This window comes from Morchella importuna (assembly GCF_003444635.1).
Source record: "Morchella importuna strain M04M26 chromosome Unknown Morimp01GS013, whole genome shotgun sequence".
NCBI classification, from domain to species: Eukaryota; Fungi; Ascomycota; class Pezizomycetes; order Pezizales; family Morchellaceae; genus Morchella; species Morchella importuna.
In genome coordinates, this window is record NW_025763410.1 from 981,461 (window position 1) to 1,009,460 (window position 28,000).

The 28,000-nt window shown below is 48.7% G+C and overlaps 5 protein-coding genes across 5 annotated transcripts; 4 read left to right on the forward strand and 1 right to left on the reverse strand.

Moving 5' to 3' along the window:
• Window positions 1–636: 636 nt before the first annotated feature.
• LAJ45_05154 (uncharacterized protein) lies at window positions 637–1,312 on the forward strand (the record flags this gene model as incomplete). The annotated part of the gene is made up of 5 exons (XM_046114726.1): window positions 637–746; window positions 888–960; window positions 1,026–1,078; window positions 1,209–1,229; window positions 1,309–1,312. 5 exons carry the CDS (start codon window positions 637–639, stop codon window positions 1,310–1,312), a joined length of 261 nt encoding a protein of 86 aa, XP_045972275.1.
• A 2,774-nt stretch (window positions 1,313–4,086) lies between these two features.
• On the forward strand, window positions 4,087–6,259 carry LAJ45_05155 (uncharacterized protein; the record flags this gene model as incomplete). Its single annotated transcript, XM_046114727.1, has 2 exons — window positions 4,087–4,345; window positions 4,491–6,259. The coding sequence occupies 2 exons, from the start codon at window positions 4,087–4,089 to the stop codon at window positions 6,257–6,259; spliced, it is 2,028 nt and encodes a 675-aa protein (XP_045972276.1).
• A 9,871-nt stretch (window positions 6,260–16,130) lies between these two features.
• LAJ45_05156 (uncharacterized protein) lies at window positions 16,131–17,057 on the reverse strand (the record flags this gene model as incomplete). The annotated part of the gene is made up of 4 exons (XM_046114728.1): window positions 16,131–16,523; window positions 16,575–16,588; window positions 16,657–16,914; window positions 17,003–17,057. 4 exons carry the CDS (start codon window positions 17,055–17,057, stop codon window positions 16,131–16,133), a joined length of 720 nt encoding a protein of 239 aa, XP_045972277.1.
• Window positions 17,058–17,613: 556 nt separating this feature from the next.
• On the forward strand, window positions 17,614–20,528 carry LAJ45_05157 (uncharacterized protein; the record flags this gene model as incomplete). The annotated part of the gene is made up of 7 exons (XM_046114729.1): window positions 17,614–17,662; window positions 17,725–17,770; window positions 17,854–17,963; window positions 18,305–18,367; window positions 18,844–18,938; window positions 20,040–20,112; window positions 20,266–20,528. 7 exons carry the CDS (start codon window positions 17,614–17,616, stop codon window positions 20,526–20,528), a joined length of 699 nt encoding a protein of 232 aa, XP_045972278.1.
• A 4,137-nt stretch (window positions 20,529–24,665) lies between these two features.
• Window positions 24,666–28,000, forward strand: LAJ45_05158 (uncharacterized protein; the record flags this gene model as incomplete). Its single annotated transcript, XM_046114730.1, has 4 exons — window positions 24,666–24,681; window positions 25,276–25,337; window positions 25,391–25,996; window positions 26,276–28,000. 4 exons carry the CDS (start codon window positions 24,666–24,668, stop codon window positions 27,998–28,000), a joined length of 2,409 nt encoding a protein of 802 aa, XP_045972279.1.

The following is a 28,000-nucleotide window of genomic DNA, read 5'->3' on the forward strand; positions in this document are numbered from 1 at the left end:
TATTCCCCTCCATTCCATCTAACCTCAGAAAGCTGGAGCTCTACCGATTCGAGACCACTTCCGCGGGTTCAGGTCGTCACTTCTGAATTCCTGCGGACGTGCATTCCTTCCCCTCTTCTAAGTGAAACATCATCGCAGAGTTGAGTTGCCCCTCTCTTACTTCGTCTCCCCCGAAAGTCCCCTCCTTAGGCCATGGAGGGCATAGATAACAAGACAGGCCTATGATGGGTCGTTTGTTTGTCCGTTCTGCATTCTATGATTTGTTTATCGCGGCACAATCGTTACGCGCGTGAGCTAGATTGAGTTCTACATATACTCAAGCACGTTTCTCTGATGCCTTGACTGAATTGATAGCGCGTTCCACACCACACCAATATCACACCCCGGCGAGGATCTGGGGAACTCGCAAAGTTACCGGCCTGGGAATATCCTTGTCTGGGACTTGGGGGTGTCGTGGGTGTTTATTGATAGATGATGGGGTGGGAGTCATAAAAATACGACACGAGGGAGTGGTATGGCGAAGAACAGAACAGTCTGTTGGGACCGGGCCTCGCCTTTGCTTTTTTAAAATTCTTTTTTTTATCCTTTCCTTTTCGACCTCGGTGGTGGTCTGCCTGTCAGATCAGTGCAGCACATATGCAGAGTCGTGCAGGGAAGGAAGGAGAGAGGCGAGCATGGAGGATGATGACAGACGGAAACGACGAGTCGACTCTGAACAGGGAAACTGCCGTTACACCCGTTTACGGGTTGATCTAGCTTGAACTTGCGCGTAAATAAGCTGCGGCTGCTGTTCTCGTTTTTTCTTTCTTTTCGTTCCCTTTTGTGTTCTCATTTGTGAATGATTACTTACTAGAGAGGTTCCGTGAACTTCCTTATGTGTGCTCTAGAAACAATCATTTTGAACTTGAAATTGTTGAGCGTTTGAGATTTATTGGGTTGAGGGGCGTAGTAGCACGTTTAGTAAGTCGCCCCCTCGAATGCTTTGTAGGTACTCTATCCTGAGCCCTTTCTCACAACCCGAATAGATACCTTTTGTCATATATCATGACGCCTGCGGTTCTGGAATGGTGATCTTGAAGTAGGGGCCTGCATGTGGAGTAAGCTGGTTCCGGTAGGGATGTGTCATGGAAGACTTCCGAATGACCAGACTGGACCCTATACCCAACCGATACCGTTGCAAATGTCATGTGAAAGTTGGCGATAAATAGACGAAACAATCAACAAAGGATGTGGGTTCATTAGGGGTTAAATTGAGAGCTCTTATCGGTTTTTTTTTTTTTTTTTTGAGTTTGCTGATGGGGCATGTAGGTAGGTAGGAGTAAATGGTAGTCTTTGTCCGTCAGCTGCCCTGAATGACTGTTCACGGTAGGGTGGACGGTGGACCCTTCTTTTTTTCTTCCCCCTGGCCGATGTCGGGCAAATGCTGCCATGAAGGAGGAGGCGATGCTTCGTAATCTATCTATCTATGCTACTCTCTCTGTACCCGAGATGTCAATATTTCACTCAAAACTCACTTCATCCGAACAAAAACATTGATTTTTCCGCGCCCTACGAGGCAATTTGATTGGTGTGGCTTTTCAGCACATCGAGATCCATATGAATCCATCTATCTGGGGGACCAACCTTGATTTCAAGAGTTTCATCTGGACTGAGCTAGAGGTGCATACCATATCAACTTTCTTCGCGATTTTATATACGCGGGTCCGCCCACCACCCCCCTTTCGTTTCACACTGATCCCTCCATCCTTCCTTCTTCGCACGCACACCACCCACCAGGAAAGAAACGGCCAGCGTCCGTGCTTCCTTCCTCCCAGCGCCTGCCTTTAGATTTATTTATTTCCTTTTTTTATTTTTTTATTTTGGAGATTTCCCCAGCTTCGGTTTAATTTTTTTTATTTTTTTTTAGGAGAGCTTGAGCCATTCAGCCCCGCAGAAGCAGCTCGCCGCCACAGACACACCACACCGTTTTGTCAGATTGCAGTTCTGATCTCTGCTAAGACTGCTCTGCACACCTACCACACCTACATCACACCCCCTCACCACCACACCCCTCCTCATCACACCCTTTTCACCGTTGGTTTTTTGTCCCTTTCGACCTTTCCGTGCTTGTTCCGGACGTCGGCCAGTTCCCTGGGAGAGAGTACCAGCGATCACTTGGGCATCCATACAGCTCGGGAAGAAGTTACAAGCAATTAATCAAGCAGCAAGCACGTTGTCGAGGGTGGTTCAGGCTCAGGCAGGCTCGTTTCTTCCGGAGGGCAGCAGTCCACCCCCCCCACCCAAGCTCTTGGCAAGTATTGAATTTCAATCCGCGCATGCCACTCTCTCACACCGCCCTATCGTGACGACGCCTAGCGCCCGTAACCTGCAGTCAACCAGGATACACATCATTGCCCTACTCTATCAAAGCTAGTGGTAGACTCAGCAGCACGCACGCGCACACTAGCGAGACGAGCAAGAGCGAGCGAGCGAGACGAGACTTCTTTCCTTTCTGTCCGGAGTCGATATCCAGGACAGACACACCACCAGTGCCTCATATCACAAAACAGACAGGCAGTCCCACACACGCACGTTTAAGCAAGCAAGCAAGCAAGCAGGTATTTATATTTTATTTTTATGTGTTTCGGACCACACCATTTTTGCCCTAGTTCTATCGCGACCACCCCTCAATTGGACGGACTATCATCTATCATCCATCTATCTGTCTACTCTACACGGTGACATCTGTCCTGTCCATAATCAATCACCCCTCCTTTTTTATTTTATTTTTTTATTTTTATTTTTGTCTATTTGATTCTCAAGTTTTAGTCGAATCGTCCTTACAGGAGGAATAGATTTTTTGAACAGTGGTTTTGTTTTCTCTCCCCAACCTCTCTGTTACTGGTTTTTAATTGGTTGCCGTGCATATCCGCCTCGGTTCCAGCCAATCACAAAGCATATCCAGCCACCCTTTCCCTCGCTCCCTCGCTCCGCTTCTCCCACACCTTCTCACCCCCTCCCCCTTCCCCATCAGAGAAAGAGGAAAAATAACACAAATCAAACAAAAAGAAAGTACAAAAGGAACTAAAAAAGCAATCCCAGCAAATCAAGCTGCGCCCATCACTCAGATCCTCCCTAAAAGTTGCTGCAGCCCCCTTCATCATCCATTCCATCTATCCAGCCATCCATCCATCCATCCACCCACGGTGTCCACACCATTTTGGCCTTTGGTCTCTCCTCTTGAACCAGAGAGCAAGCGAGAGAGCAAGTGAAGAAGCCCAGTTCCATCCAACATCTATCCCCCCATCCATCCCTACTCCTTGGAGAGGAAGTACACAGGGCCTGACTTCTTGCCTACGTTCCTGTTGCTACTACCACCACCACCTCTATCTACCACACCATTTTTGTATCCATCTCGCACACACACACACACACACCACACATACACACCACCCCTTCCCCTTCCCCTCCCCACCCCCATACCATAACCCACACACGCTCTACGAAACCGCACACCCCCTTCCACTTCGCGTCAACAATCCACCCGGCGAGCCAGTCAGTGCACCTCTCCCGCACCTCCCAAAAAAAAAAATAACTTGACAGTTGCTTGCCTACGGTAGTAGTAGTGAGTGGTAGTGTTATTGTTGCCTCTACTACCTACCTGCTGCCTGCTGCCTGCTGCTGCTGCTTGCTTGCTGCTGCTGCTCTGCTGCTGCTCGCCTATCCAACAACCCACCCCTCCCTTCCCCTCCCTCGCCCACACCCCCCCACCCCCCCATCGCCCACCCCACCCCCACCATCTCCACTGCTGCTGCTCCTGCTGCTGCTTCTCCTGTGTTTGTCCCGAAAGTGACCTTCTAACGGCTGTCGCTGTGGTTGCTCTTCTTCTTTTGGTCCCTCGCGCGGCCCATACATCCATTAACGTTCGCGTCAAACTCCACCCACTCGCTCGCTCCCATCCCATCCCATCCCATCCTCCATCCACCCAATCCAGTCCCGAGCTTAATCCGCTCGCGCTTGTCAGAGCGAAGGAACCACTCACCCTCTCCACCACCCCCCTCACCTCTAACTGTGTACTGCATGACCTCACCAACGGCATTCAGAAACATGAACGTGTATACGCCCCCTATGAACAGCGGGGGCCTCGATGGCTCTGGCACCATCGACCCAGCTTCCTTGAACCCCGCCAGCGCGTACACCATCGCGACACCGTTCTCGCCGCCCACAACTGCGACAGAGTTCGAGAATGACACAAAACCTAATGCTGCTGCGCTCGCAAGTATTACCAGTCCAAGAGGAATTAAAAGAAGTCGGTCCCCCGAGACTTACAGAGATGGAGCCATAGCTGGCGATGATCTTGGTGCAGGTACGTCTTCCAGCTAAAGAGAGAGAACCCCCCCCCTCTCATTCCCTTCATGCGCGCCCGCGCCCGCGCAAAAATAAAAAATAAAAAATAAAAATAAAAAGAAATAAAAAAATAAAAACTAATAGGAAAAAAACTTGTGCTATAGGTGCTACCGAAGAACCGGTCCGCAGGAAGCGTGGGCGACCACCAAAGAACAAGGGCCCTGGTGTGCCGCAGAGTCCGCAGCTTGCGAGTACCCCACAGCAACAACACCAGCAACTACCCGCACAGACCGTAAGCACGCCACAGCAGATCCAGCAATTACAGACACCCACTCAGCAACCTGGTACCTTGCCTACACCGCCGAAACCGACACCTGCCAAGCCGATGGTCAAGGCGCTGCCGACGGTACGCGACCATACGACTGACCAGCTTACGCCTGAGGGCGATGAATATATTCCTCGCGAGTATGATGAGGAGGGCGACAAGAAAGTTATGTCAACAGGGCATCTTTGCAATGGCAGGGAATATAAATGCCGAACGTTTCACGTGCCGAATCGCGGCGAGAAGCTGTTCATGTTGGCGACTGAGTGTGCCAGGGTTTTGGGGTACCGAGACTCGTACCTTTTGTTTAACAAGAATAGGTCCCTCTTCAAGATTATCGCAACGCAAACAGAGAAAGATGACCTTATCCAGCAAGAGCTTCTCCCGTACTCTTACAGGTCGCGACAGATCGCAATCGTGACTGCTAGGAGTATGTTCCGTCAATTTGGGAGCAGAGTGATCGTAAATGGCCGACGTGTGAGAGATGACTACTGGGAATCCAAGGCACGAAAGCAGGGTTTCACAGAAGAAGACCCAGCTGGTGAGAAAAGACCAGGCGCAGCAAAAATCAGGGCCGCGCAGGCCAGTGAGCAAGCCGCAGCCCAACAGCAGCAACAAGCTGCTCAGCAGCAACAGCAGCAACATGGTCAGGGCCAAGAGCCACTCTACACACACGACCCAGCCCAGATTGACCAGCAACCTGTGCCACAGATGGTTCAGCCTGGGCTAGGTGGCCCCGCTCCAACGGTTACACCATTGCCCATGATTCACCTTGCCCCTACTGAAGAAAAGTTGAGAGAGCTGTATTCGGTTCCCAGACCAAGGCAAGAAGTCAGTGGCCCGCCGTACCAAGACAGGATGACCAGCACGTCTCAGTCGCAGGTTATGGAACATGTGCACAATGCCGCGGACTTCAATAAGCAGCTTGGGCAGACGAGCAAGGCAAGGAGGGGGATGTATCAGGAAAACTACTTCAAGCCCAAGTCCCCCCCGCAGCCACAGCCGCAGCCGCAACAGCATAACCCATCGGTCTTGAACCCACAGCAGCAGCAGCAGCAGGCCCAGCAGCAGCAGGCCCAACAGCAACAGGCCCAACAGGCCCAGCAGCAGCAACAGCAGCAGCCTGCCAACCCACAATTGCCGCACCCATCTCAACATGCGCCTATCCCGCAACACCCGCAGCTTCATGCTCCACCTCCACACATGATGAGCCCACAGCAGCTGTCTTCTCTGCATCATCAGCAACAGCAACAGCAGCAGCAGCAACAACAGCATCAGCAATTGGTCTCTCAGTCGCCAGTAAGGCCAAACCAGGGAATTAAGCCGGAGCAGCTGCATACACACGGTGGTGGACCTTACATGCCACCAACTCAGTACTTCCACCCTCAGGCGCCACATACGCCACAGCCATCGCACCCCCACCAGCACCCGGGACCGCACCATCCCCAGCCGCACCCCCAGTCAATGCCCGCCATGCATACGCAGCATGGGCAACAGCCGCCGATGTACTCGAGTCCGACGCCACAGCATTATCTGGGACAGCCACCGCCGCCGCGGGGTTACGGACAGCAAGGTTCCGCTCAGAACGGATGGTGGAACTCTGCGGGCTAAACGGTGGATGGACGGATGGATAGGGCGGCTTCTGAAAAAGGCTGCAAGTGGGGAATGCGCTTCAGTTTATTTTCCCTTTGTCTTTCTTTTACACAGTCCCTGATTCCAGACGTTGTATTAACGTTTTTACGACTCCCAACCGCCGCTACTTTGGCTTATTACGATGCACTATGCGCAGATTTCCCCTCTTTTCTTTGTCCTCGCTTTGTTTGTGGTTGTATGTTTGCTGGATAGGATGGATCGATGGTTTTACTTGTTGATGTTATGGGGCACCCCCAACATGTTTATTGGGTCTTCACTATTCTCGTTTTTTTTTTTCTCTTTCCACTTCTTCACTTCGATGTTATTTTAATCCTGGCTTTTTTCCTCCTTGTTTTTCAATGACGTCCCCAAGGCGCGGGTTCCCTTTTTTTTATTTCGAAGTATCAAGAATCTCCGCGTCTAATCCCTATCTTGCTTTCTTGTTTGTTTGGTATACCCTAGCCCCCTCCTCCCTCCACCGCGGTATCTAATGGACTGGTTTGATCGATGTAGTTTTTCTTCCTTACTCTTTCTTCCCTTTCTACTGTTTAGGGGCCAACCCAGCCAGCCATTTGGTCGATCATTCTTCTTTCCTCCCTTTCATTCTTTTCTTGTAATTTGATTTTTTTTCCTTTTTTTCCCCTTCCCGGTTTATGTTCTTTGGGACTATTCTTTCTACTTTACTTTCTAGGGTGGGTTTTGGGAATATTGGTTGGTTTGTGATACCGTTTTTTTTTCCCTTTTTTCCTTCTTTCTACTTGTGTTTTGAGAGTACCAAACTGTGTCTGTAGATCTGGTCTGATATGGTCTGGTCTGGTCTGGTCTAGTTAGCTGTCGTATTTGTTTTTATGGTATCTACTTCTATCCTTACTTTTGAAGAGTGAGAGTGAGCGCACTGTGAGCGAATGAACGTCAATTTTCCATATCCCCAATCACCTGGGTGATCCTGGGCTGCAGATATACCCTTGCCAGGATCCTAGGTTATGGAAAGAGCAGCTGCAGAATGACGTGTGGTCTGGGTGCCATTTTGATCAGCGTAAGGCTGAAGTAGGGTTTCTGGTGGCTGCATGATGAGAAGCCTCCCGTCGCTCCCACAGGTTGGCTTGTCATCTCACTCGGCAGGCTTGAAGGGCCGAGTGAGTGGTTGTGAGCCAAGCCATAACGAAAAGGTTCGCCGATCATAATATTAAAGATTTTTTACTCCACATGGCCCATATTGTTGTTATAAGAACCCATAACGGATACTATTTTCCGGCTTTTAATGAGACGTTTTAGTTTGTCGCAGCGGTGGATATTGATGGGTATGTGAATGTATCATGAAGTTCCATGGTAAGCTCCAAGCCGGTCTCGATAGAAGAGATTGATCTCTGGTTTGAATTTCTTAAACGAGGGTAACTTAACAGGGTGTCTTATCTTGTACAGCGACAGGTAATAAGTGATGGAACGCCCGAGAGTACAAACACCAAATGTTGGTGGCGTTTTACCAAAACAGGCATCGCTGTGTTCCATCACTTATTACCTACTGCTGTACATATATGTCCTGTGGGTCGGAAGCACTGCGCCTGCGCGTGGTTTAAGTGTGACGAATCGCCCCCTCTCGCTAAAAAAAAAAATGCTAATAAGATCAATTTATGGCCTGCGAAGTGACCACGAGGGCATAGGGAGAGGGTAAGAAGATGTGGACTGGAAACTGATGGCGGCTCAACTAGTCAGCGAATAAACGTACCTGAACTGATTTTTGGTCTTGAGTCTTACGTTTATTAATTGAAGTATCAGGAGTTTTCATAGATATATACTGACCAAATCAATGCGCGTGGTCTTGTTCGCCCAGTCATTCGAGCTATACACAAGTAGGAGGTTTTGTCTTTTAGGATTGCTATGGATTTTAAGTCCTCTCTATATGGACGCGTATATACGTATTGAACTGGTCCTCGTGGGTGCGGTAGCGGGCTTGTTGGTTTGTTCAGACAACCCAAATCCTGATCATGACTAATATCATTTCCTCTTTCCTTGGATTGATTGATCAGATCATGCGGCGGTAGCCCACTCCAACTACAATCCCTCGGACACGCTACGTATGTACTAGTATAACGGTGCGTAAGATTCCGCAGCAGTGGTACCGGTACGGTTCGTAAGCCGGCTCAGTCCTTTGGGCACAGAGACTCGATCCGGAGGGTCAATGATCAAGAAAGCATGATATTGTTCTGCCAAGTGTTATGAATGAGGGAGTACGGGTAAACAACATCAATCAACAAAAAGCTAAAGTACATGTATGTTTAAATGACATGGAGTCACTAGGAGCATCATGAACCCTTCCCCTTACCGTTGTTATATCTCAATATTATATTTCACTCCAAATGAGTGGCTCCAACTCGGATTTGTTGAATAGTAAGGTGTACGTATATTTTAAATACATCTAAGTCCAAAGCTCGGATTGGTTCGGAGCCCCGCACCGTCTGTTTGGCTCATGGATCCCTTCATGACTAGATATAGGACCAAGCCCTTCACGGAATATTATGTAATTACATGCAGGGCGTACCTACATATACAGAACATTAGATCTTAAACTTGTTCACAGATCTCATAAGTGTCTCGTAGATGATGAACACGAGGCTGCGCGTGCGCTTACACGTACGTACTTGGTTGAATCTACACCTCTATAGCATATATATACGCAGACTGACCAGACAGTAGATGGCAACCAATAGTGCGAGTGATTTGTCGTGCATACGTGTTATCAATATGTGGGTAGTCATACGCACATGTACTTTGAAACGAATTCAAGGCGGCCAGATTCATGTTTAATATTGTTCTTGGATTTAGTGGTGTGCTCGGTAGATATACAGCCACTCTGCAAAAGTGTTCGTGATTCCGATTTCGGAGTGAGACATTTCTCCATATATAACCGTGGCGGACCACCGAGAACCCCCCAAGAGAAGACTTTCCCAGTGACCAATGGCGCCTAAATTAATGAAGAATAAGATCAATGACCTATCTTCTTTTTATATATAGTCACAAAGTATATTATATATTTTTTCGTTGTTTTGAATCTCAAGTATTACGGGTGCGCCACACTGCGCACTGACATTAAAACTATATCACGAACACTTTTGCTGAGTGGCTGTACGTATACACATAATCAATATTATACATGCGAGGTGCTGGTAATCCGCACCATCAATGATGCGGCATTGGGCGAGAATGACGGGTTAACCCCAAATTCCTCTAGATATATTGTAAAAGAGCTGTATCACTACATGTACTTACACACTCGGGGCAGGCAAGAGGATCCCGAAAATGCGGTCCAAATTTGGTACTCGCGGTCATATTCGTTAGTCAGCATGGTCTCGAACCAAATTCACAGCCTCGTAGCCAGCAAAGCTAGTTTCTGCCTCTCAAGTTTCTATACACATCAGACTTCTTCCTCAACTTCTATACCTCACAGTACTTCCTGATACTCCTTCGATACGGAACCCGTTTAGCTTAGCCTGGAATAGCTGACCATTTGAGTATTACTGCAAGCGTTATAGCCATCGTTCAACTAGCAGAAAAGCTGATAACCTTGGGTTATACTTACCTTGGTGGGGTAAAGGGGGCATCAAAGAATTTACGGGACCTAGTTGAGCTCCAGTCTCTTGGAAACGTTCTCGTCACTTTACAAGACTATGTGCAGGCCGATAGAAATCTCGAGTCTACTGCCTTGCAGCTGATCAATGGCCAAAATGGACCTCTTCCAGGATGTGCGCTGGAACTCAGGCGGCTCCAATTGAAGTTGGTGCCGAAACAAGGTCTTAAAGGAATTATAATTATCCAAAACTTGAAATGGCCGTTGAAAGAAGCAGAAACCCAACAATGCATAGCACGAATCCAGAGACAAAAGAACCTTTTCATCCTAGCTTTAACTATGGATAATCTGTAAGTGGTATCGAGAATTGTTGAATAGCGATATTAGCCTCTGTTTTTGATACTAATTGGTTTTAAAGTACTGTATCTTAAGCGGTAAAGGCATATGTGATGGATTTGGACCGTACGGCAGAAGAAATCAAAGCTGGCGTGCAGGACACAAACACCGTCGTACAAGAACTTCGGATAAAACTCGAAGCCGAGGCCTCCGCCCAGGATTTTAGAGATAAAAACAATATTCTATCCAGATGAGTGAGTGGCCTAAAAGACCTAATCTCTTTGTGATCTTTACTGATACCGAGATGTTTAATAGTGGAAATCCGGGGAAAAATATTGAATTGGATATATCCGGACCAAACAGATAAAAAAACATTTAGAAATCAACAGTAGAAGGCGAAATAACACTGGTGATTGGCTCATAAGAACGCCTCAATTTCAAGAGCTACTCAATACTCAGAACCCTAAACTGCTTTGGGGTTATGGCATTCGTGGGTCCATCAAAGCTTAGTCGCGTTGACCGAAACACTGCTAATCGCGAATATAGCTGGAGCTGGGAAAACATTTTTGAGGTATTTGATTTATTATTATTAACCTCGGAAACAGTGTCTCTGGCTTAGCTAAAGTCTCAAGGCATCGCTGACGATTTCAGCTCCGCGGTCATTGACCATCTTCAGAAACAAGCATCAACGAAGAATTATGGGGTAGCTTATGTATACTTCGACTACAAGGAGCAAGATAGCCAGACTCCAACAAACGTCATCGCTAGCCTGGTAAAACAGCTTTCGATTCAGTTACCGGGCCCTCGCCTTCCCAAAGAAATTGAGACAATGCACGAAGTTTTACGATCCCGAGGAAAACGGCCCAGTTTAGAAGAGTTATACGAGGTTCTACGTGTATTATTAAAGCATCTCTCGCCCGGATACAATCGAGTATTCCTCATTTTTGATGCCTTAGATGAATGGCATCAAGGAAATCAGAGAAAGGACCTTTTACCACTATTTCATCGTCTGGTAGCAGACGGTGCTAGTATTTTCATAACTAGCCGCTATTATCCAGAGGATATTTAAGAATCCTTCAAGTTTTCAGAAAGGGTAGAACTTGCGGCAAAGGAGATGGATATCAGGACGTATATTCAAGAAAAGTTCGATGAGAACCCAGGGTCAAAGCGTCGTATTGGAGACGATAATGATTTTAAAGAGGAAATATTATCCGAGCTTTCTAGCTGCGCTAAAGGAATGTAAGTATAGAGATCATGGCCTTTTATTTGATGTAAGAAGCAACGAAGCTAGGGAGTGTGTGAAAGGGTTCGTTCATAGGTTTCTGGATGGCTCTTCTTTGGCTTCAAGCACCTTATTATCTAACCTGGCACTTGAGTACAGGTTCTTGCTCGTGAAATTCCATGTCGAATATATATGCCAGCAAGCTACACGCAAACAAATCAAAGATGCCCTCGTAAAACTGAAAAGCTCGTCCACCGAAAAGCGGCCGCTAGATCCCACCTATGACAGAGTTATGAGGAGCATCGATGCAAAGCCTAAATCGTGTAAAGAACTGGCTATCAAGATACTCTCATGGCTTGTACACGCTCAGCGCACCTTAACTGTCAAAGAAGCTCAAACAGCAGTATCTGTTGAGCTATATAGATACGAGATCGATGAGCAAGATCTGCTAGATAGAGCTACACTGCTTGAGACATGTCCAGGTTTAGTGGCGATTGATGATCACGGGACCGGCGATACCATCAGACTTGCCCATTACACGATTCAGGAATATCTCCCGGAAAAATCCATTATTCCTAGTGATGCGGCCTTTGCAATTGCAATGACTTGCGTAACTTTCCTCTCCTTCGATGAATTTTCCCTAGGGGCCTGTAAATCGAAGCATTCTCTTCAGGATAGGCTTCAGAAGTACCCTTTCTTCGGGTATGCTGCCCGTAATTTACATTTTCATCTCCGCAAATGTGGGGGACTCGGGGATGGACATAATTCTCCGGTTTCTCGCAAATCCCGGATCCATCAGCTCCTACCTACAGGCCGTCTATCCCAGGAAATATGAGAATTGGCGAGGTCAACTCTATAATTTCAACATATACCCGAAAGACTGCCTTCCTTTGCACGTAGCATCACTCTTGGGAGCTTGCGAAGTGATCCGGGTGCTGGTGGAGGGAGCCAATTTCTCGGACCCAAAGCATACTGGATGGGAGAAAGTGTGTAAGGCAGCCAAAGGGCATAGTTCGGTCGTTAAATTACTATTGGAGAAGAAAGCAAGTGTCTCTATTAAAGCCGAGGGAAGTGAATTAACAGCGTTGCACATGGCAGCTCGAAATGGGAATGAAGCAGCTGTAAAGCTACTACTAGAGCTGGGGGCAGACATCTCGGGAAGGGATGGATATGAACGGACGGCATTGCATCTTGCTGTGGAGATGGGCCACAGAGATACAGTTTAGCTGCTACTTGATCAAGGAGGGAATATCTCGGAAATGGATTGGGGGGGGGGGGGGGCGTGCAGCACTTCAGTTGGCGGCGCGGCAGGGCTGGAGAGATGTGACCCAGCTACTGATTGAACAGGGGGGCACGGCATGGCGCAAGAGACGTGGTCCAGCTACTACTCAAGCACGGAGCGGACGTGTCGGAAAAGGACAAGGATGGAGATCCGGCATTGTATATTGCGACGGCATATGGCTTAAGAGACGCGGCCCGGATGCTACGCAATTTAATATGAGGACGAGGGTGAGGACGAGGATGAGGATGATGACGAGGAAGAAGTTGAGGATAGTGCTTTGGACTCAGGTCTAGTACACTTAGATTGGTGATTATCATTGACTATCTCTTATCTAAAGCATAAGAATTCCCTAGCTATATTTATCTACCTTTTCTTTATGTTTATGTTTACCAATATTACATGGTATGTACATGTAACTAGTCATTCTTTTTGCTTCAGTTTGCTTGCAACTAGTCAGGCCGGCTAGAATGCATGATTTGGAGCATTTAGGGCCACCCTTTCCCCCTTTCTTTTCTTTTCCTCTCTTCTCTTCTCTTTTCTTTTTTCTTTTTTCATCTTCACCTTTATTTTTACCCATGACCTTAGTCATTTTCTTTAGATTACTTCATACATACATGTAGCTCTTTCTTTCTTTGATCTTCTCCTTATCTTATAAGTATATAGATATACCGATATGCAATGTGTTATTTAAAGGTTTTGATTGGCTAGGTTTGAGAAGTTGGTGATTAAGATTGCTTTTTTTGAGTTGCTAACACATTGATTTTTTTTTGATTGATATATTGATTTTTGCTTTTCTTGAGATGATATCATGATATTGATTTTTGATTTTCTCACTGGCAGTAGAATATAATAGTATTGATTTTTGCTTTTTTTGTGACAATATAATCATGATTGAATTGATTTTCCTTTTTTAGAGCAATATAGTTATAATTATATTAATTTTTGTTTTTCTTTACTAGTATACGATATCAGGGTATTGATTTTTGCTCTACTTGATACAATATCACATTATCAATATTTGCTTTCAAGTTTCTCAGTACGATATAATCATTATAACATTGATTTTTGTTTCTCTCTATAATTAGTAGATTTTGGTATTATCTTCCGCTCGGAGATCCTCCTCAGATTCCGTCCTTGAACCTGTTCCAACTCTGCCGTATTCAAAGTTGTTCCTGAATCCAGGCCCGAGCCGTTAAAATTAGCAAGAGATTTTGCTGATGAAGTATTAATAGACCAATGTGAATGCAGGTATACTTGAAATCAAAAATTAAAAGATTATTTTTGTTAATTTTTCATTAGATCCTTCTACATTAATATAAAGTTTTGAGTATACCCTTCCTGGGGCTTCATTCTCATACAGAATTGCACTAAAATATAATATATGATGGATTATCCTCTCCGGCCGAAGGCCGGCAGCGACTTGTACATACTAAATTTATGGCCTTTATGGATATACTAAGGCGTTTTGTAATAAAAAGCCGTGAAAAAGGGGATTTTGTGTTATTTTTCATGATCACTACCTTTGACTGAATGTCTACTTAATTAGAATACATTATCGATAAATCCATGGTTTTCGTCGACGCATGACTATGAATGGCAATTGGGCTCGAAACACCAAACTCTCTAAAGCCAACACGTACAACAGCCCAGATCAAGTCACGTCACCAAATTCAGGAGTCCCCTAGCCCCCCCCCCCCCAAACTTCCTCATCCTCCTAAAATCCTCTCCCAGAGCAGAATGCCATGATCAGCCCCAAAGGATAACTCGAACCAGGCTATCCTGGCATTTTTTTTGCGTTTGTGTTCGGCGAGTGACATCTCATGATCGACGGCATCTATGTCTCATAATCATAGATCTAAATCTAAAGTAAACTCAGGAGTGAGAAAGACGTGGCAAGTAAAGGAAGGCCCTATGCTACCCACTCCGGCTTTCTATCATACATGTATATATTAAAATGCATCGATATCAAGAGGCTAGGTAGCACCCCTAGCTGGACGCGCGCATGCAGTCGTGGGATGGGTGACGTGTTAATAGCTGGGTCACAAGATACTGGCTAGTCCTGGTTAGATGTGTATATGACCAGCGGGCCACTACTACGGGAGGGAGGTTTCCGCGTTCTAGATAGGTGGGTGGTGTGTAGTCTAGCCTACACTTAGTGGTACTAGCTGGTGACGGCGGGAGGAAGGCACATTAGCTCATACCCCCTCATGTTTCGCTCTCCGAAGGCGTCAGCTAAAGACCACATTAACTACATGTATATGTACTTGTATTCAACTCCCCTGATACACTGCCAGCACCCATTTCAATACGAAAAAAACAACAACAAAAACAACCGAGTGATTCCCCATGACCACCAGTCCGCGTCTCATTATATCATACACTGGATCGTACCGCAACGTGGGTTTAGGAACTTAGCTATACACCCCATCTGGGTCTACACAGAAAGAACATCTTCCTGTAGATACATGCGGTATATCTAAGTTACGACTGAGGGTTTCAGATTCATGGACTATCACTCGCAGTGACCACTCCCAGCTTGGCGTTAAAATAGTATGTATTGAGGCTTGCTTGTCCTACTTTAGTCTAAGACATAATGCGTGGGTACTGGTGCGTGCCGTAGCTTCATTGCGCTTTTAGCGATCTCTCTAAGGCAGCCATTGCCGCAAAGGAGCCAAGTGATAGCGAAGCGAGGGTCATGGGGTATCACTCGATCAAGATCTAGATATTCAACTTTTTTTGGAGTAGAGGTTTATTTGTACTACTGATGGAGAAAGGCAAAATTGGGCTTGTGACGACTGTGGGCGCTGTGTATTAAGGCAATATATACAGGTATAGATTATACTTAGTAGGCCGAGGGATGAGAGGGTGGTAGATATCATGTATGCGGGCTTTTATTTTTACGATGAATCCTAGGGGCCGGGGGGCGAGAGGGAACAGTACAATTCACAGTAGAAACCATCTGTACCTGCATCCGCCACCTGGCTGGCATCCGACATTGTATCTGCACCAACGATACTCTGCGCAAGAATCCACAGAGTCTAGATCGGTCTAGCCTCACCCACACACCTGCCCAACGGCGCACACACACGCGCGCATCATTCCAATCCAACGACACCACCCAGCCCCCCTTACCTCACCCGGAACCATCCGGGCGCTCAACAACCCCCTTACATCACAGCTCATTTCGCCACCTCTCCCCCTCCCTCCCGGGGCCGGGGACTACTACAAATACCCACCCACCACTCCCCCCCCCTCCCCACCCACCGATTCCGGCCACCGATCCTTTCCCCCTTCAGGAGGTGTGAGAGCGCGCCGATCACCACCACCACCACCACCACAGCCACAGCCACAGCGAGTGACACCCCATGACGGATGACGTCGCAAAGCAAAAAAAAAAAAGCCAACTGGAATTTCATGCATACCTACATACAACATTCCATGCCTACTACTCCGTGACCACCTCAACCCCTTCCTTCTCCGCCTCAGCCAGGATCCACGTCCTGACCTTTCGATCGGGCGCCAGCGCGATGGCGAGCACGCCGTCGCTGTCGCGCCGCGAGCTGTCGGCACCCCTGCGTAGGAGCTCGATGGCGACGTCGCCGTGGCCCTCGGCGATGGCGTGGTGGAGCGGCGTGAGGCCGCTGCGGTCGCTGCTGTTGACGGGGGAGTTGTGGTCGAGGAGAAGCTTGACCATGGGGAGGGAGCCGACGGCGGCGGCGCGGTGGAGGGGTAGTTGTGAGTGCGTGTCGGGGATGCGTGGGGAGGCTTTGTAGGGTGGGGAGAGGAGGAGGCGGGCGGCGGAGAGGCGGGTCTTGGAGGCGCAGAAGTGGAGGGGGGTCTGGTGGTGTTAGTGGGGTTTGGGGGAGGGGGTGAGGTGGGGTGGGGGTACTTGGCCGTTGTTGTCTGGTGCGCTGTGGTTAGCATGGTATATAGACAGGATGCGAGGGGCAGTTGTGAGGGGAGGAGCTCACTCTTTAGCCCCGCGTCTGCCCCCCGCTTCAGCAGGTACTCGACAAGGTCGTCGCCATCCTTGACGCTGCAGGCAATCATGAGACACGACCAGCCGCTGCCGTCAACAGCGTCAATGTCAAAGTCTTTGACCTGCGTCAGCACCTGCACGATTGGGAGGTGGTTATACGAGCACGCCCAGTGAATCGGTAGACGGTCGTCCGAGTCGCGGCGGTGCGCCAGCTTCGGGTTTGCAGACAGGAGTGACTCGACCGCGGCCACTGATATCACGATAATAATCGCTCATGTTAGTTTACAGTTCGACCCAGATCGAGGGCGAGAGAGAGAGATAAGAGGGGGGCGGTGTACAGCGTCCTTCACGACAGGCTGCGTGGATGGCTTCTTTGTTTTCTGTTTCGTCCATATTGGCTAAATGTGTTTTTGTGTGTGTGTGTGTGTGATGGTTCTTGTTCTGCCTATGCTTGACAGACCCGCAGTCTGATAGCTCTCTCTTTCTCTCTCGTGCAGTCTGGCGGGGAGTGTAGGGCTCCTCTTGGCACGACGTCAGGGCAGCTGGTGTTACCCGGCTGCGCGTGCGGATGCGTTGTCATATGTGGTATGGCGTGTGTGGTAGAATGCCGTTCTGGGAGCGGCGGTTTATGCAGGGGTAAGAACAGAGAGAAGCTTCCACGTATCTGTCCGGCCGGCGCCGGGGGGTATCCTGGTTTTTTTTCTCTTCGTTCTGGAAGCATGAGGGGGGTTTAAATCTCGCAATTGTTGCGCTTTCTTTCTGGTACTAGATACTGAACAATAGACGATAGATCTCTACTACAGCTACGTACTACTACTATACTTCGAATTTCTATATATATACTGCTTCTGCTTCAATTCTGTTATAAATCTACTATTACAGTTGCGACAGCTACTATCACCACTATTATAGCTATTACTACTAATAACTAGATCATATACTACTCAATATGGCCCCCATCCTCAAGAAATACGCTGCGATCCTCTTCGACCTCGACGGTACTACCCCTCCCCGCCCCCCGCGCTGCCCCGCTTCCCAAAGCTAACACAGCTCGATCCAGGAACACTCATCGACAGCACGAACGCCGTAATCGCCCACTGGACACGGTACCTTCCTTCTCCCCCTCCTCCTTATATCACAATGTCACATATGCATATTGTCAAATACTAACAAGCAAATAACCAAACAGCTTCGGAAACGAACACTCCATCGACCCCGCCCTCATCCTTGCAACCTCCCACGGCCGCCGCACAATCGACATTGTCCGCCAATATAAGCCCGAGCTGGCCAATGAGGAGCGTAAGTACATAAGTCCTTTTTTTTCTTTTCTTTCCTTTTTTTTTTTTGGTGTTGCCTTATTCATGTTGGTTCCTTTTTTTTGCGGGGCGGGGAGGACGATTTAAACGGAAACGGCTTTTTTTTTTTTTTTTTTTTTTTTTAGCAACAGCCTCACGTCACGTCACGTTATTGCATATCATTTTGCAAAAACTCCCCCCATCCATTCCATTCCATTTCCTTTTTCTCTCGATCTTGGGCCTCTTTTTTCATATCACTCCCCCAATCCCCCGGAAAACGTAAAGAAACGTAACAAACCAAAAAAAGAAAACAGAAGGAAAAAAAAACTAACGAAAAACCAACAGACATCCGCGCCCTCGAGGCCGAAATCCCGAAAAACAATGCCGCGGACGCAAAGGAGCTGCCTGGTAAGCTAGCTTGAGCTACCCCAAACCAACATCACCCCATCCCATCCCATCCCATTCATCAACCCCCCCGGCCCCCGGCCCCCCCTGTTCTTGTCCTTGCCTGCCTGCCTGACGGGGCGGTGTGCGGTTTTCTCGTTACCCAACATCTTGGGTGTCACATTTCATCTTTTCGCCCGGCCCTCCCCCCGGGGTAAAAAAAAAGTAATGGTGTGGAGGAAGTCAGTGGTTAACGCACATGACCGCGAGCTGGGGGCGATGCTTTGCTTCTTCATCTTCGTTTTCCCTTCTTTTTCCTGGGCTGGCTTGGCTGGCTTAGGGTAGGGTAAGATACCTATGATATGATCAATTGATCAATTAAAAAAAAGAATCTTGCCCCTAGCTACCTGCGCTCGATGTGCGCGTAGGAAAAGAAGCGAAAATGAAGATGAAGAACACCTAGCTCCTCCCTCAGCTAGGGTGGTCGCAATATCAATTAGGTGCTAGAAACCTTATTTCACGCCTCGAGGCAACGGGGTGCAAATGGGCGATTGTGACGAGTGGAACAGTCGCGTTGGCGGAGCCGTGGGTGAAGGTTAGTTTAGCTCTCTCTCTTTTTTATTTGTTGTTGTTGTTTTGTTTCTTCTTTGCTTTGCCTTCTTTTGCTTTGAAATCTGGAGGCGATACGAGATATGAGATTTGCGATGGGGGATGGGATTTGGGGGAATACGGGGTGGTGTTTGGAACTATAATTTCAATCTCATCTCATCTCATCTCGAGGGGAGGTGAGAGGTGGGAATTGGTCAGGTTCGCTTTTGTCCTACCCAGCAGGGTGTTTTAGGCGGTTCCCCGGGTTAGGCTGTTTCTACTGCTAGCTGCTCTACCTCTCTACCTATCATCAATTCGAATTCCCAAACATCCCTCAGGGCTGAAGAATCAGAATCGAGGGATCAGAAATGATGAAAGTCAGCTAGAGCAAGCAGCGTAAGCAGTAGCAAGTATCAGGAAGGAGGAAGGAAGGGGGAAACCGATTGAAACACCCTCATCAACCCTCCCACCCTCCCAACCCAAAATACGAACACCCTCCAACGGCATCTGCCTCCGCCGCCCCAGGTAGCTGGTCAATTGGGAACCAATTGGGACACCTGCCCCTCCGCTCGTTATCTCTTCGCGAACATTCCCCTCCGCGGCCGTGTTCTATTCTCAGCCCCAACAAAAAATAAAATATGAAAAAAGAGCCATACCTCCCCGGCCCCCACAAAAAGAAAAGAAAAGAAAAAAACCAACAGGCCCCGGTGCTTCGGTAATGGCGGCACTCCTCCCCAATACCGATGCTCAATTAATTCTCCGAGCTGGGTTTGTTGGGGGGGCCGGTTGTGGTCAGTCAAGTCAGCTGCCCGGGGTCGGGGGGGCTCGGGGGTCCGGGGGGGGGGGGGTGTTGGTTGGTTTTCTATTCTAGCTATCATACCCTAGCTATCTAGATAGCTAGGGTCTGCCTGGCAACTGGTGTTGGGGATCCCCTTACCGTGTCCTTGGAACCATCAGCGAGCTGGCTGTTGGTTGTTTTATTGTCTTATTTTATTTTTATTTTTTCATTCCATCTTTTTTTTTTTTTGTTTCTTGACAGCTACTAGCAGTAGTAAGTACATGCAATTGGGGGCTAGCTGACTGTTTGTTTGTCTGAAAAAAAAAAAAGATCATGGCCTTCCCAAGGCCAAAAGTGTTTGTGACGGCCGACAGCGTTGGTAAAGGGAAGCCTGATCCGGAAGGTAAATGCGCGCTCAACCCTTCCCCTTCCCTTCCCCTTCCCTTCCTTTGCCCTATGTACCTCGTAGACATCTTTCATCATCGCCATCACTATCATTACTACATGTACTATTATCATTGTTGTTGTTGTTCTATGTGCTCACACGCCAATGCAGGATACCTCCTCGCCCGCACGCTCCTCGACATCCCCGAAGACGCCGCCGTGCTGGTCGTCGAAGACGCGCCCGCCGGGATCCGCGCCGGGCGGGCGGCTGGCTGCGACGTCGTTGGGCTGCTGACATCGCATACCCGCGCCGAGGTTGAGGACGCGAAGCCGGATTTTGTTGTGGGTGATTTGGAGAGTGTGGAGTTTATGAGTAGGGACGAGGATGGGGGTATCCTGGTGCTTGTGGGGGATCCGAAGGAGTTGGCGAATTAGATGGGGTTTGGTTTTAGGTTTGCAGCTAGGGTGAGATTGAGATTGAGATTGGGGGAGCTAGAGGAAGGGGAGGGTTTGATTGGCTTGTTTGTGTGTGATGTTTGGTTTGGGAGCGAGTGGGAGATGATGATGCAGAGTGAGTGAAGTGAAGTGAGTGAGTAAGTGTGAGGAAGGTTACAAGTTGTTAGCTAGTTAGATTGGCTATAGATTGGGCGTGATATTAATTAAGCTCCCCCCCGTTTCATCAGTTTCAGTAGTTTAGTTTCACTTGGTATTATTAGCATTATGCCTTCTTCCGGGCCTAACTGCCCAAACCCAATCCCAAAACCTAAAAACCCAACCCCAATCCAACCCAAATTAGATATACTCACGATCCAATTCCTCTCCCCATGATCTCCGCAACTCACAACAACTCAAACTCTTCTACAATCTAATCTCTACCTGTTCCATATCAAGCCTCCCTCCCAGAAAATAAAATTGCCCTCCCCTCTCGGAATGAAGGGTGTGGACATTGCAACAAAACAAAAACGGGTGTTCCGGAAGCAGACAAACACGATCCGCCATCGTCCCCCTCCTCCCTCCCCCTCCCGTTCGTCTGTCGTCGGCATGTGCATAATTAACGGGCCTCATGGCTTTTTCCGGGGTTGCGTGATTGTGATGGAATCTCTACTACCCTCCCTACATAACTACATGTACATTTGTATCTCTAGCTCTATGTATGAACTCGGGGGCCCTAGAAATGAAAGACGCAAGCAAGGCCGCGGCGGGCCCCAAAGCAGGAATCCGAGGATCTCTCTCTCCTCTTGGGGTCTTGGGGAAGTGAATGCTAGATGGGGGTTATGAGAGACAGTGAAGGGGTAGCTTTAGATAATAGTTTCCTTTCGATGAGGATCTAGATAGGGCTATGTAGGGTTCCATCTGAAATCTTGATCTTGATCTGATACTCTCTCTATCTGTGGAAACTAAAGCCGGTCCAATTAGAATGGGACCTCCTCTCTCCCCCCCCCCCCCCTCCCGTCTATCTACGTCTAGGACAGGCCGCGCGGAGAATATCGCGGGTATGCCGTGCCTCCGTAAATGTCGCCGAGAGTCAGTTCAGGCGGCAGTGGCCCGGTACGGTTTCTATCATATCATATCTATGAGGTGGGATGGGGGACGTCGGGAGGGAATTCCAGCGAATGGTAGTTGTTTTCTTATTTTTATTTTGGAGTGCCTTTGTAGATTATAGATACATAATTCGATGTAGGAGTGCTTTACATGCAGGTCCAGATCGGACGAGCATAGCAGGAAGGAGGGAAGCGCATGGGCTTGCTTGCGTGCTTGCTTTTGGTTCCTGGAATACCCAGGCGTCCCTGTCTACTTCTAACTAGCTGGAGTGGGAATGAATGCAGGTCGTCGATAAGCCACCTCCGCCAGACGGGCAGACATCGGACCACCAGCACCGGCGAGAAGGAGAGGATGAGGAGTGTCTCTTTCCCTCTTGGTTCGGTATTTGTCACGCACGTCAGGAATGATATCCCAGCTAGCGTTGGGCACTCAGTAGTCCGTTAGCCAGCCAGGGGGTATGTAGAGGTAGGTCGAGTAGTAGGGCGCATTTGATTGCTTTGGCGAGATATCATACACGCTAGGAAAGGGTTTGTGTTGCATTGCATAAGAGCGCCCTATGCCTGCCCTTGGCTGTGTCCGTGAGGTTAGCTAGCTAGAGCTGCGGGCTGGCCGATCTCTTTAGTCGTTCATCTGCGCAATTGCTTGCTTGCTTGGTCTTTTGGTGGGGCCCTAACATACCGCTGTAAAGTAAAAAATGCCTTTTTTTACTTTTTTGGGGGTGGTGGTGGAGTCGCGTGGGCAACTTTTTTTTTTCCTTCCCACGCTTGCTTGCTCGCTCGCTTCTTTCGCTTCTTCTCGGCCCGATTTCGAATTCCGCGGATGAGGTCAACAATCGATCGGGACCTTGTGCCTGGCTATCCCATCCCCATTCATCCATCCCCACTTCGCCCGTGAGTACATGTAGGTAGGACAGACAACCCACCCGCCCACGATGTGCATCGCATCGCTGCTGGAGATGGGATGGAAAAAATAAAATAAAAAAAAATCGTAAAGTAGGCAGCAAAGGAAAGCCAGATCAGGCAAAGCAAGAGTGAAGCAAGGCAAGGTAAGGCCGGCCAGCCACATCTGGAGAAATCCGAGATGAGGCCCCCCGATAATTGTGGAGGACAATTGCTTCTTTTGTTGACCGCTCCGCTCGCTCGCTGGTTTATGTAAGCTGCTCTACCACTCTCTATGTATCATGATATGTGCTTGTAGACTGTACCTGCGTCTGGTTTCCTTCCTTGTGTGTGGCGCTGGCTTGACGTATGTATGTGATAGGGGGATGGATGGATGTGTGATGGATGTGATGGACAGACGGCGGACGGACAGCAGGCACGCCAGATGAGACGGCGCTCTTGCATTCGCAAGTACCCGCCTCCACAAGACTTGGGGGATGGTGAAGAAAAAAAGAGGTCTTGCTTCAGTTCAGTTCATTCTTGTCTGTCAGCCCCCCCGCACTGACCTGCGCTTACATTTGTTTTTTACGTTAGGAGGTGGAAAACTGACACAGCTTCTCATCCCATCTCCCCCACGATGTTTCTTGAGTGTTTTGGCGCAGCTCTTGATTTGTTTAAGAAGGAATAGAAGAGGAAGGGAGAGAGAGGGGGGGGGGGGGGAAACAGTGTGGAGTTGGGAAGGGGAGGGATGGCCGTGGTCCCCGAGGGGAGACAAATAGATAGACACCGCCTGTTGCGGCTGTTGGAAACGTTACATAGAGTACATAGATTAGAGAGTATGATTTTGAATACAGTGCTATACCAGATATACTCTCTGCTGTGCTACTTTGTACCTGAGTGACTGTAGATTGTGGTGCCCTGCTACTCTATTCTGAGCCACGTGCATGGTTCTGTGTAATTCGTGAGATTGCTTAGGTTGGATTGATACGGTTAGACGAAGAAGCAGGTACACTTTATTTTAGCACGATATCACATTTTTAGCCTTCCCGAACGCGAATCGCTTCGTTCGTTTATTTTATTACTATGCTCGACCGAGGCAAGCAACCACATCTGTGCCAATCGCCAAGCATCATCATCAAAATCGCATCATGCGCAGCTATTTGCTCAGGCAGCTCAGCTAGAATAAAATAAAAAATGAAATATCGTCCAAACCAGGAACACCACCACCACACCGCCACCACCATCACCACACAGAGTAGAGTACAGCCGGGAATATCACTCCATGATGCTCTTTCCGCCGCGTTGGGTCGGGTGGGTCATTCCCAAAATGAGGTTCTCGGAGAGTCATTGACACTCCAAGCCTGACCGCCGAGCGAGCGAGTTGAAATGGAGATAAAAAAGACGAGATGACAAGTAGCTAAGGGCGTGACCCTTGGATGAGAGAGAGATCCAGAAGGAGTCGATGCTGTGCCTTTTTTGGATGGATGGAGGGGGGGGGGGGGTGTGATTCACCAGATATATTCCCGGGAGCACGGTTCAGCCAATAATCGGTGTGCGCGGGGGGTGAGGCATGGTGATTGTTTTCCCAGGTCAGCTTCCGTTCGCGATCGTCACTTTTCTTTCTACCTTCTCTATTCACCCCTAGCTACATGTAGTTCTTCTTCATCTTTTCATCCATCAGATCATTGTCTATCAGACCTGTTCTGTATGTTGTATGTTTGCCGGGCCCTAAATAGGTATTTTAAAACTGGTCTGTGTCTAACGTTCGCGGCGGTTCCTGCGCTTTTTGGGGCCGATGATATTGTTTGAAGACCTCTTTGCTTTTTTTTTTTTGCTTGGCTTACCCATCTCGTTCTGTCAGAGGGACCGAGAGGAGGTGACGATGTGCGAGGGGAGGGATGGTGGATTTGATGGAAGAACAGACCTCCTTCCAGTCTGTCTAATTCGGCGAGCAGGTGGTGGTGGTGGGGAGGAGGGTGAGACTATGATGCACACGCCCATCCTCGTCCCTATTCTCTTTTCTCTCACTCGGTCACTCACACTTCACTTTCAGTCGCTCACAAAAAAAAGTTTGAGAGAAGGGTGGTGGAGGAGCCGGAGGAGGTGGTGGTAGCAAGGGATGTGAAGGGGGATAATGTGGATGGTGTTGAACATGATCGATCAACTAGGTCAATTAATTACTGATTTTCTTTCCCCCCGTTTTAATATTATTTTATTTTTCTTCGCGTTTATCTTGGACTACAAAAATCGTGCAGCCCCGCCCCTCTAAAGTAGTTCTTCTCTCCAGTGCAGGAAGGTATTCGCAGTGCGTCCATTCTTTGTAGTACGTGGTACCTACAGCACTTTGTTTAAATCCTCACCAAAAAACTGAACTACTGCCCAGCCTCACCAAGCTAGAGCAGCGCAGTACATCAACCCCCTCCTTCAATTGGATCAACCAGCAAGTACGTACCAGTGCTGCAGCAAGTTATCCGGCCATTCTCTTCTGGATACCCCCACCACCACCACCACTTAACCCAAGACTGTGTGCCCTTACATTTTCAAGTCTTATATCATCCCAAGTGAACCTACTCTTACAGCACTTTATAAAACCATATATTTTTTCCATCCGACCATCCGTTCATCTCTCACTCATCTCACTCATCCTTATATATTATAATCATTATCCCACACAGCTTATCCTCGCTTCGAGAGAGTTCTTTGTCTGCTCGCTCTCTCTCACTCACCGCATACCGCATCTATAATCTTCGTTTCGTATATAGCGTACCTGGCGACTACCGCGCACAGCCGAGGACGTTGCGTCATAGGGTCAATTGCAAGCCGGGTACGGGCTCAGCGGCACAAACTTTCATTGGGCAATGCTAACATGCCCAGCAGATCCTAATCAGATATTCCCAGCAATTTAACTTTGTCACCTGCCAGGTCCCCCCCACCATCCCATCCCATCCATACATCCCAAACTACCCAACTGCAGCCAACATGGATTCCCTTCAATCCAATTTGTTTCCGGACTTCTACCAACCCGAATACAACCTCAATCAGCAACACCACCACCTACAGAACCAGAACCTGCATCCGCAGAATTACTACTCAAATAACATCTACCCCCTGCACCAGCAGGAAAACGCAAGCCGTTTTGCCTCGTCCTTATCCTCCGGTTCATCTACCACAAAATCAGCACAAGCATCCTTGTTCCCCACATATACGAATTCAACATCCTGTCTACTCCCGTCCTCGCCACCACCACAACCACTACAATCCCAACTACCCTTATCTCTATCGCGTAGAGGTTCCGCTTGTAGCATAAGCTCGACTGGAAACGAGGTTGCAGGAGCCGCAGAGCCAGAGGACTTCCCTAGAGCTCGTTTAACGCGCGATCAGGTCCTAGCATTGGAGAGGCAGTTCTCAGAAACACCGAAGCCTAATACGAAGGTTCGAAGGCTGTTGGCTGAGAGTACCGGGCTTTCCACACAGCGTGTTGGGGTGAGTTGCACATGCAAGTTGATATTATAGCCCAATCCCAGCCGTCCCAGCCGTCCATAGTCCGTTTCTTTTTTCTTATTACGGATTGGTATCCGGCAAAATGGCCAATTCAGTCATTGCATCACTTTTTTCTTCCTTTTTTTCTTTTGTTGCCTGCATGACCGTTTTTTCCTTTTCTCTATTAATTCCTTCTCCCTCTCACCCAAATCCCCGATCCTCGTACCTCTACATCCATACCCTATATAGATACTGGGACTAATCCTCTTTGTTGCTTTGCAGAATTGGTTCCAGAATCGGCGTGCAAAGGCAAAACTACAAAAGAGACAGGAGGAACTGCATACCAGGCAAATTCTCGAATCGGCAGGCCGACGGCGAGTAACGGAGCCGTCATCACCGGTGTCTTTTAACCCTTCGCGCTCAGCGACGTACTACCAGGCAGGTAATCCAAACAGCGCTACAATAACCAACACCACTGCAACTGCAAACTCAAAACCAAGACGAACAAAGTCAACTACTGAATTGCCAAAAACACCAGCTTCACGCTTTCAGGACTCAATGAATTCCTCACCGTACGAGTCGCCCGCTGAGGCAAGCTATGCATCTCTGGAGCGCTCCCTCGCCCAGGCTGCAGCTGCTACTGCGCGCGCAAATTCCATGGGAGGTTTTCATGATTTGTATGGGACACCTGCCCATCTCTACCTCAATGAATCTCTAGAAAACTCCTTCTCCCAGGGCTTGGATGGCACTCAGAGCCCATGGCCTACATCCCACTTCTCAGATTATGGCTCCAGTAATGCGACGCCATTATACACACCTACGCCTGCGGGCCAACTTGAGGATCCCTTTGAATATGATGGATTAACCCAGTCATCAGGGACCTCCCAGCACACCCTACCACATGCATCTGCATTCGGTCAATATGACTACCCTGCTGAGGATTATGCCGCCTTTGCAGCAGCAATTCAGATGAACACCATGTCGAACACCTTTGCCCTGCCATCCGCACCACCTGGAAGGTTTGTTAGAGAGAAGCAAACCAACCCTTGGGAGGAGCCAGAACCTTGCTACCCCATGCGTCGTGACTCCTGCCCTGGCGAATTCATTGAGGCCTTTGGATCCGTCGAGATCAAGCAAGAGCCCTTCGCTTCAGAGCCTATCCAATCTGAGTCCCAGGCCTCTCTCGCCGCTAGGCGCCGAGGACCTAAGCCAACACCACTCGGCTCTGCTAGTCTCCACCGTCGTGGCTCCGTGACATTGCCTCAATCCGCAAAAGAGCCGAAAACAGCTCACTTGTCACAGCCCGCCACACCCATGCGGAGGATCAAGTCCACCGGCGCAAGCCTGAACAAGCGCGGTGGCGGAGTGACGAAAGGATCTCCACCATCGTCACCGCTTGCATTCAAGAGACTTACAGGGTATAACTTCCACGAAGAGAACTACACTATGGACGGCGCCACGATCCGGCCTCGTACATCGGGCTCGTTCTCAGGATCGAGCTATATTCCACTATCACAGCTCTTCTCCCAGTCCGGTGCTGCACCGCCAACACCGGTTTCCCCGGCCGACTCTGAGAAGCAGGAGGGATCGGTACAGCAGGCGGCCATGGAGGCCGTGGCGATCAAGTTCGACCGCTCGGAGAGCCAGATGTCGCCGCCCCCTACTCCTTGTAACAATAACACTGTAGATGAGGAGGACGAGGAGGAGCTAGCAGAAGATAGATCTGAAGATGAGGATAGACCAGAGGATATCACGCCTCGCATTGGATACCCAGCGGCGTCGCCTAGTTGTGGTGTTCAGGATCTGTCATCGGTTCCGAGAGATTTCTACGGGAAGGATACGACGATGGTGGACTTGTTCACGTATAGTATGCAGTCGGCGGCGGCGGAGGAGGCAATGTTGGCTGGTGGGAATACCGCAGGATTGTTTGCGAGGGAGGATGCGTTCCCATTTGAGAGGTACTTGTCGAAGCCAGCGACGGCGCGCGCCGGCGAAAATGTGTTTTAG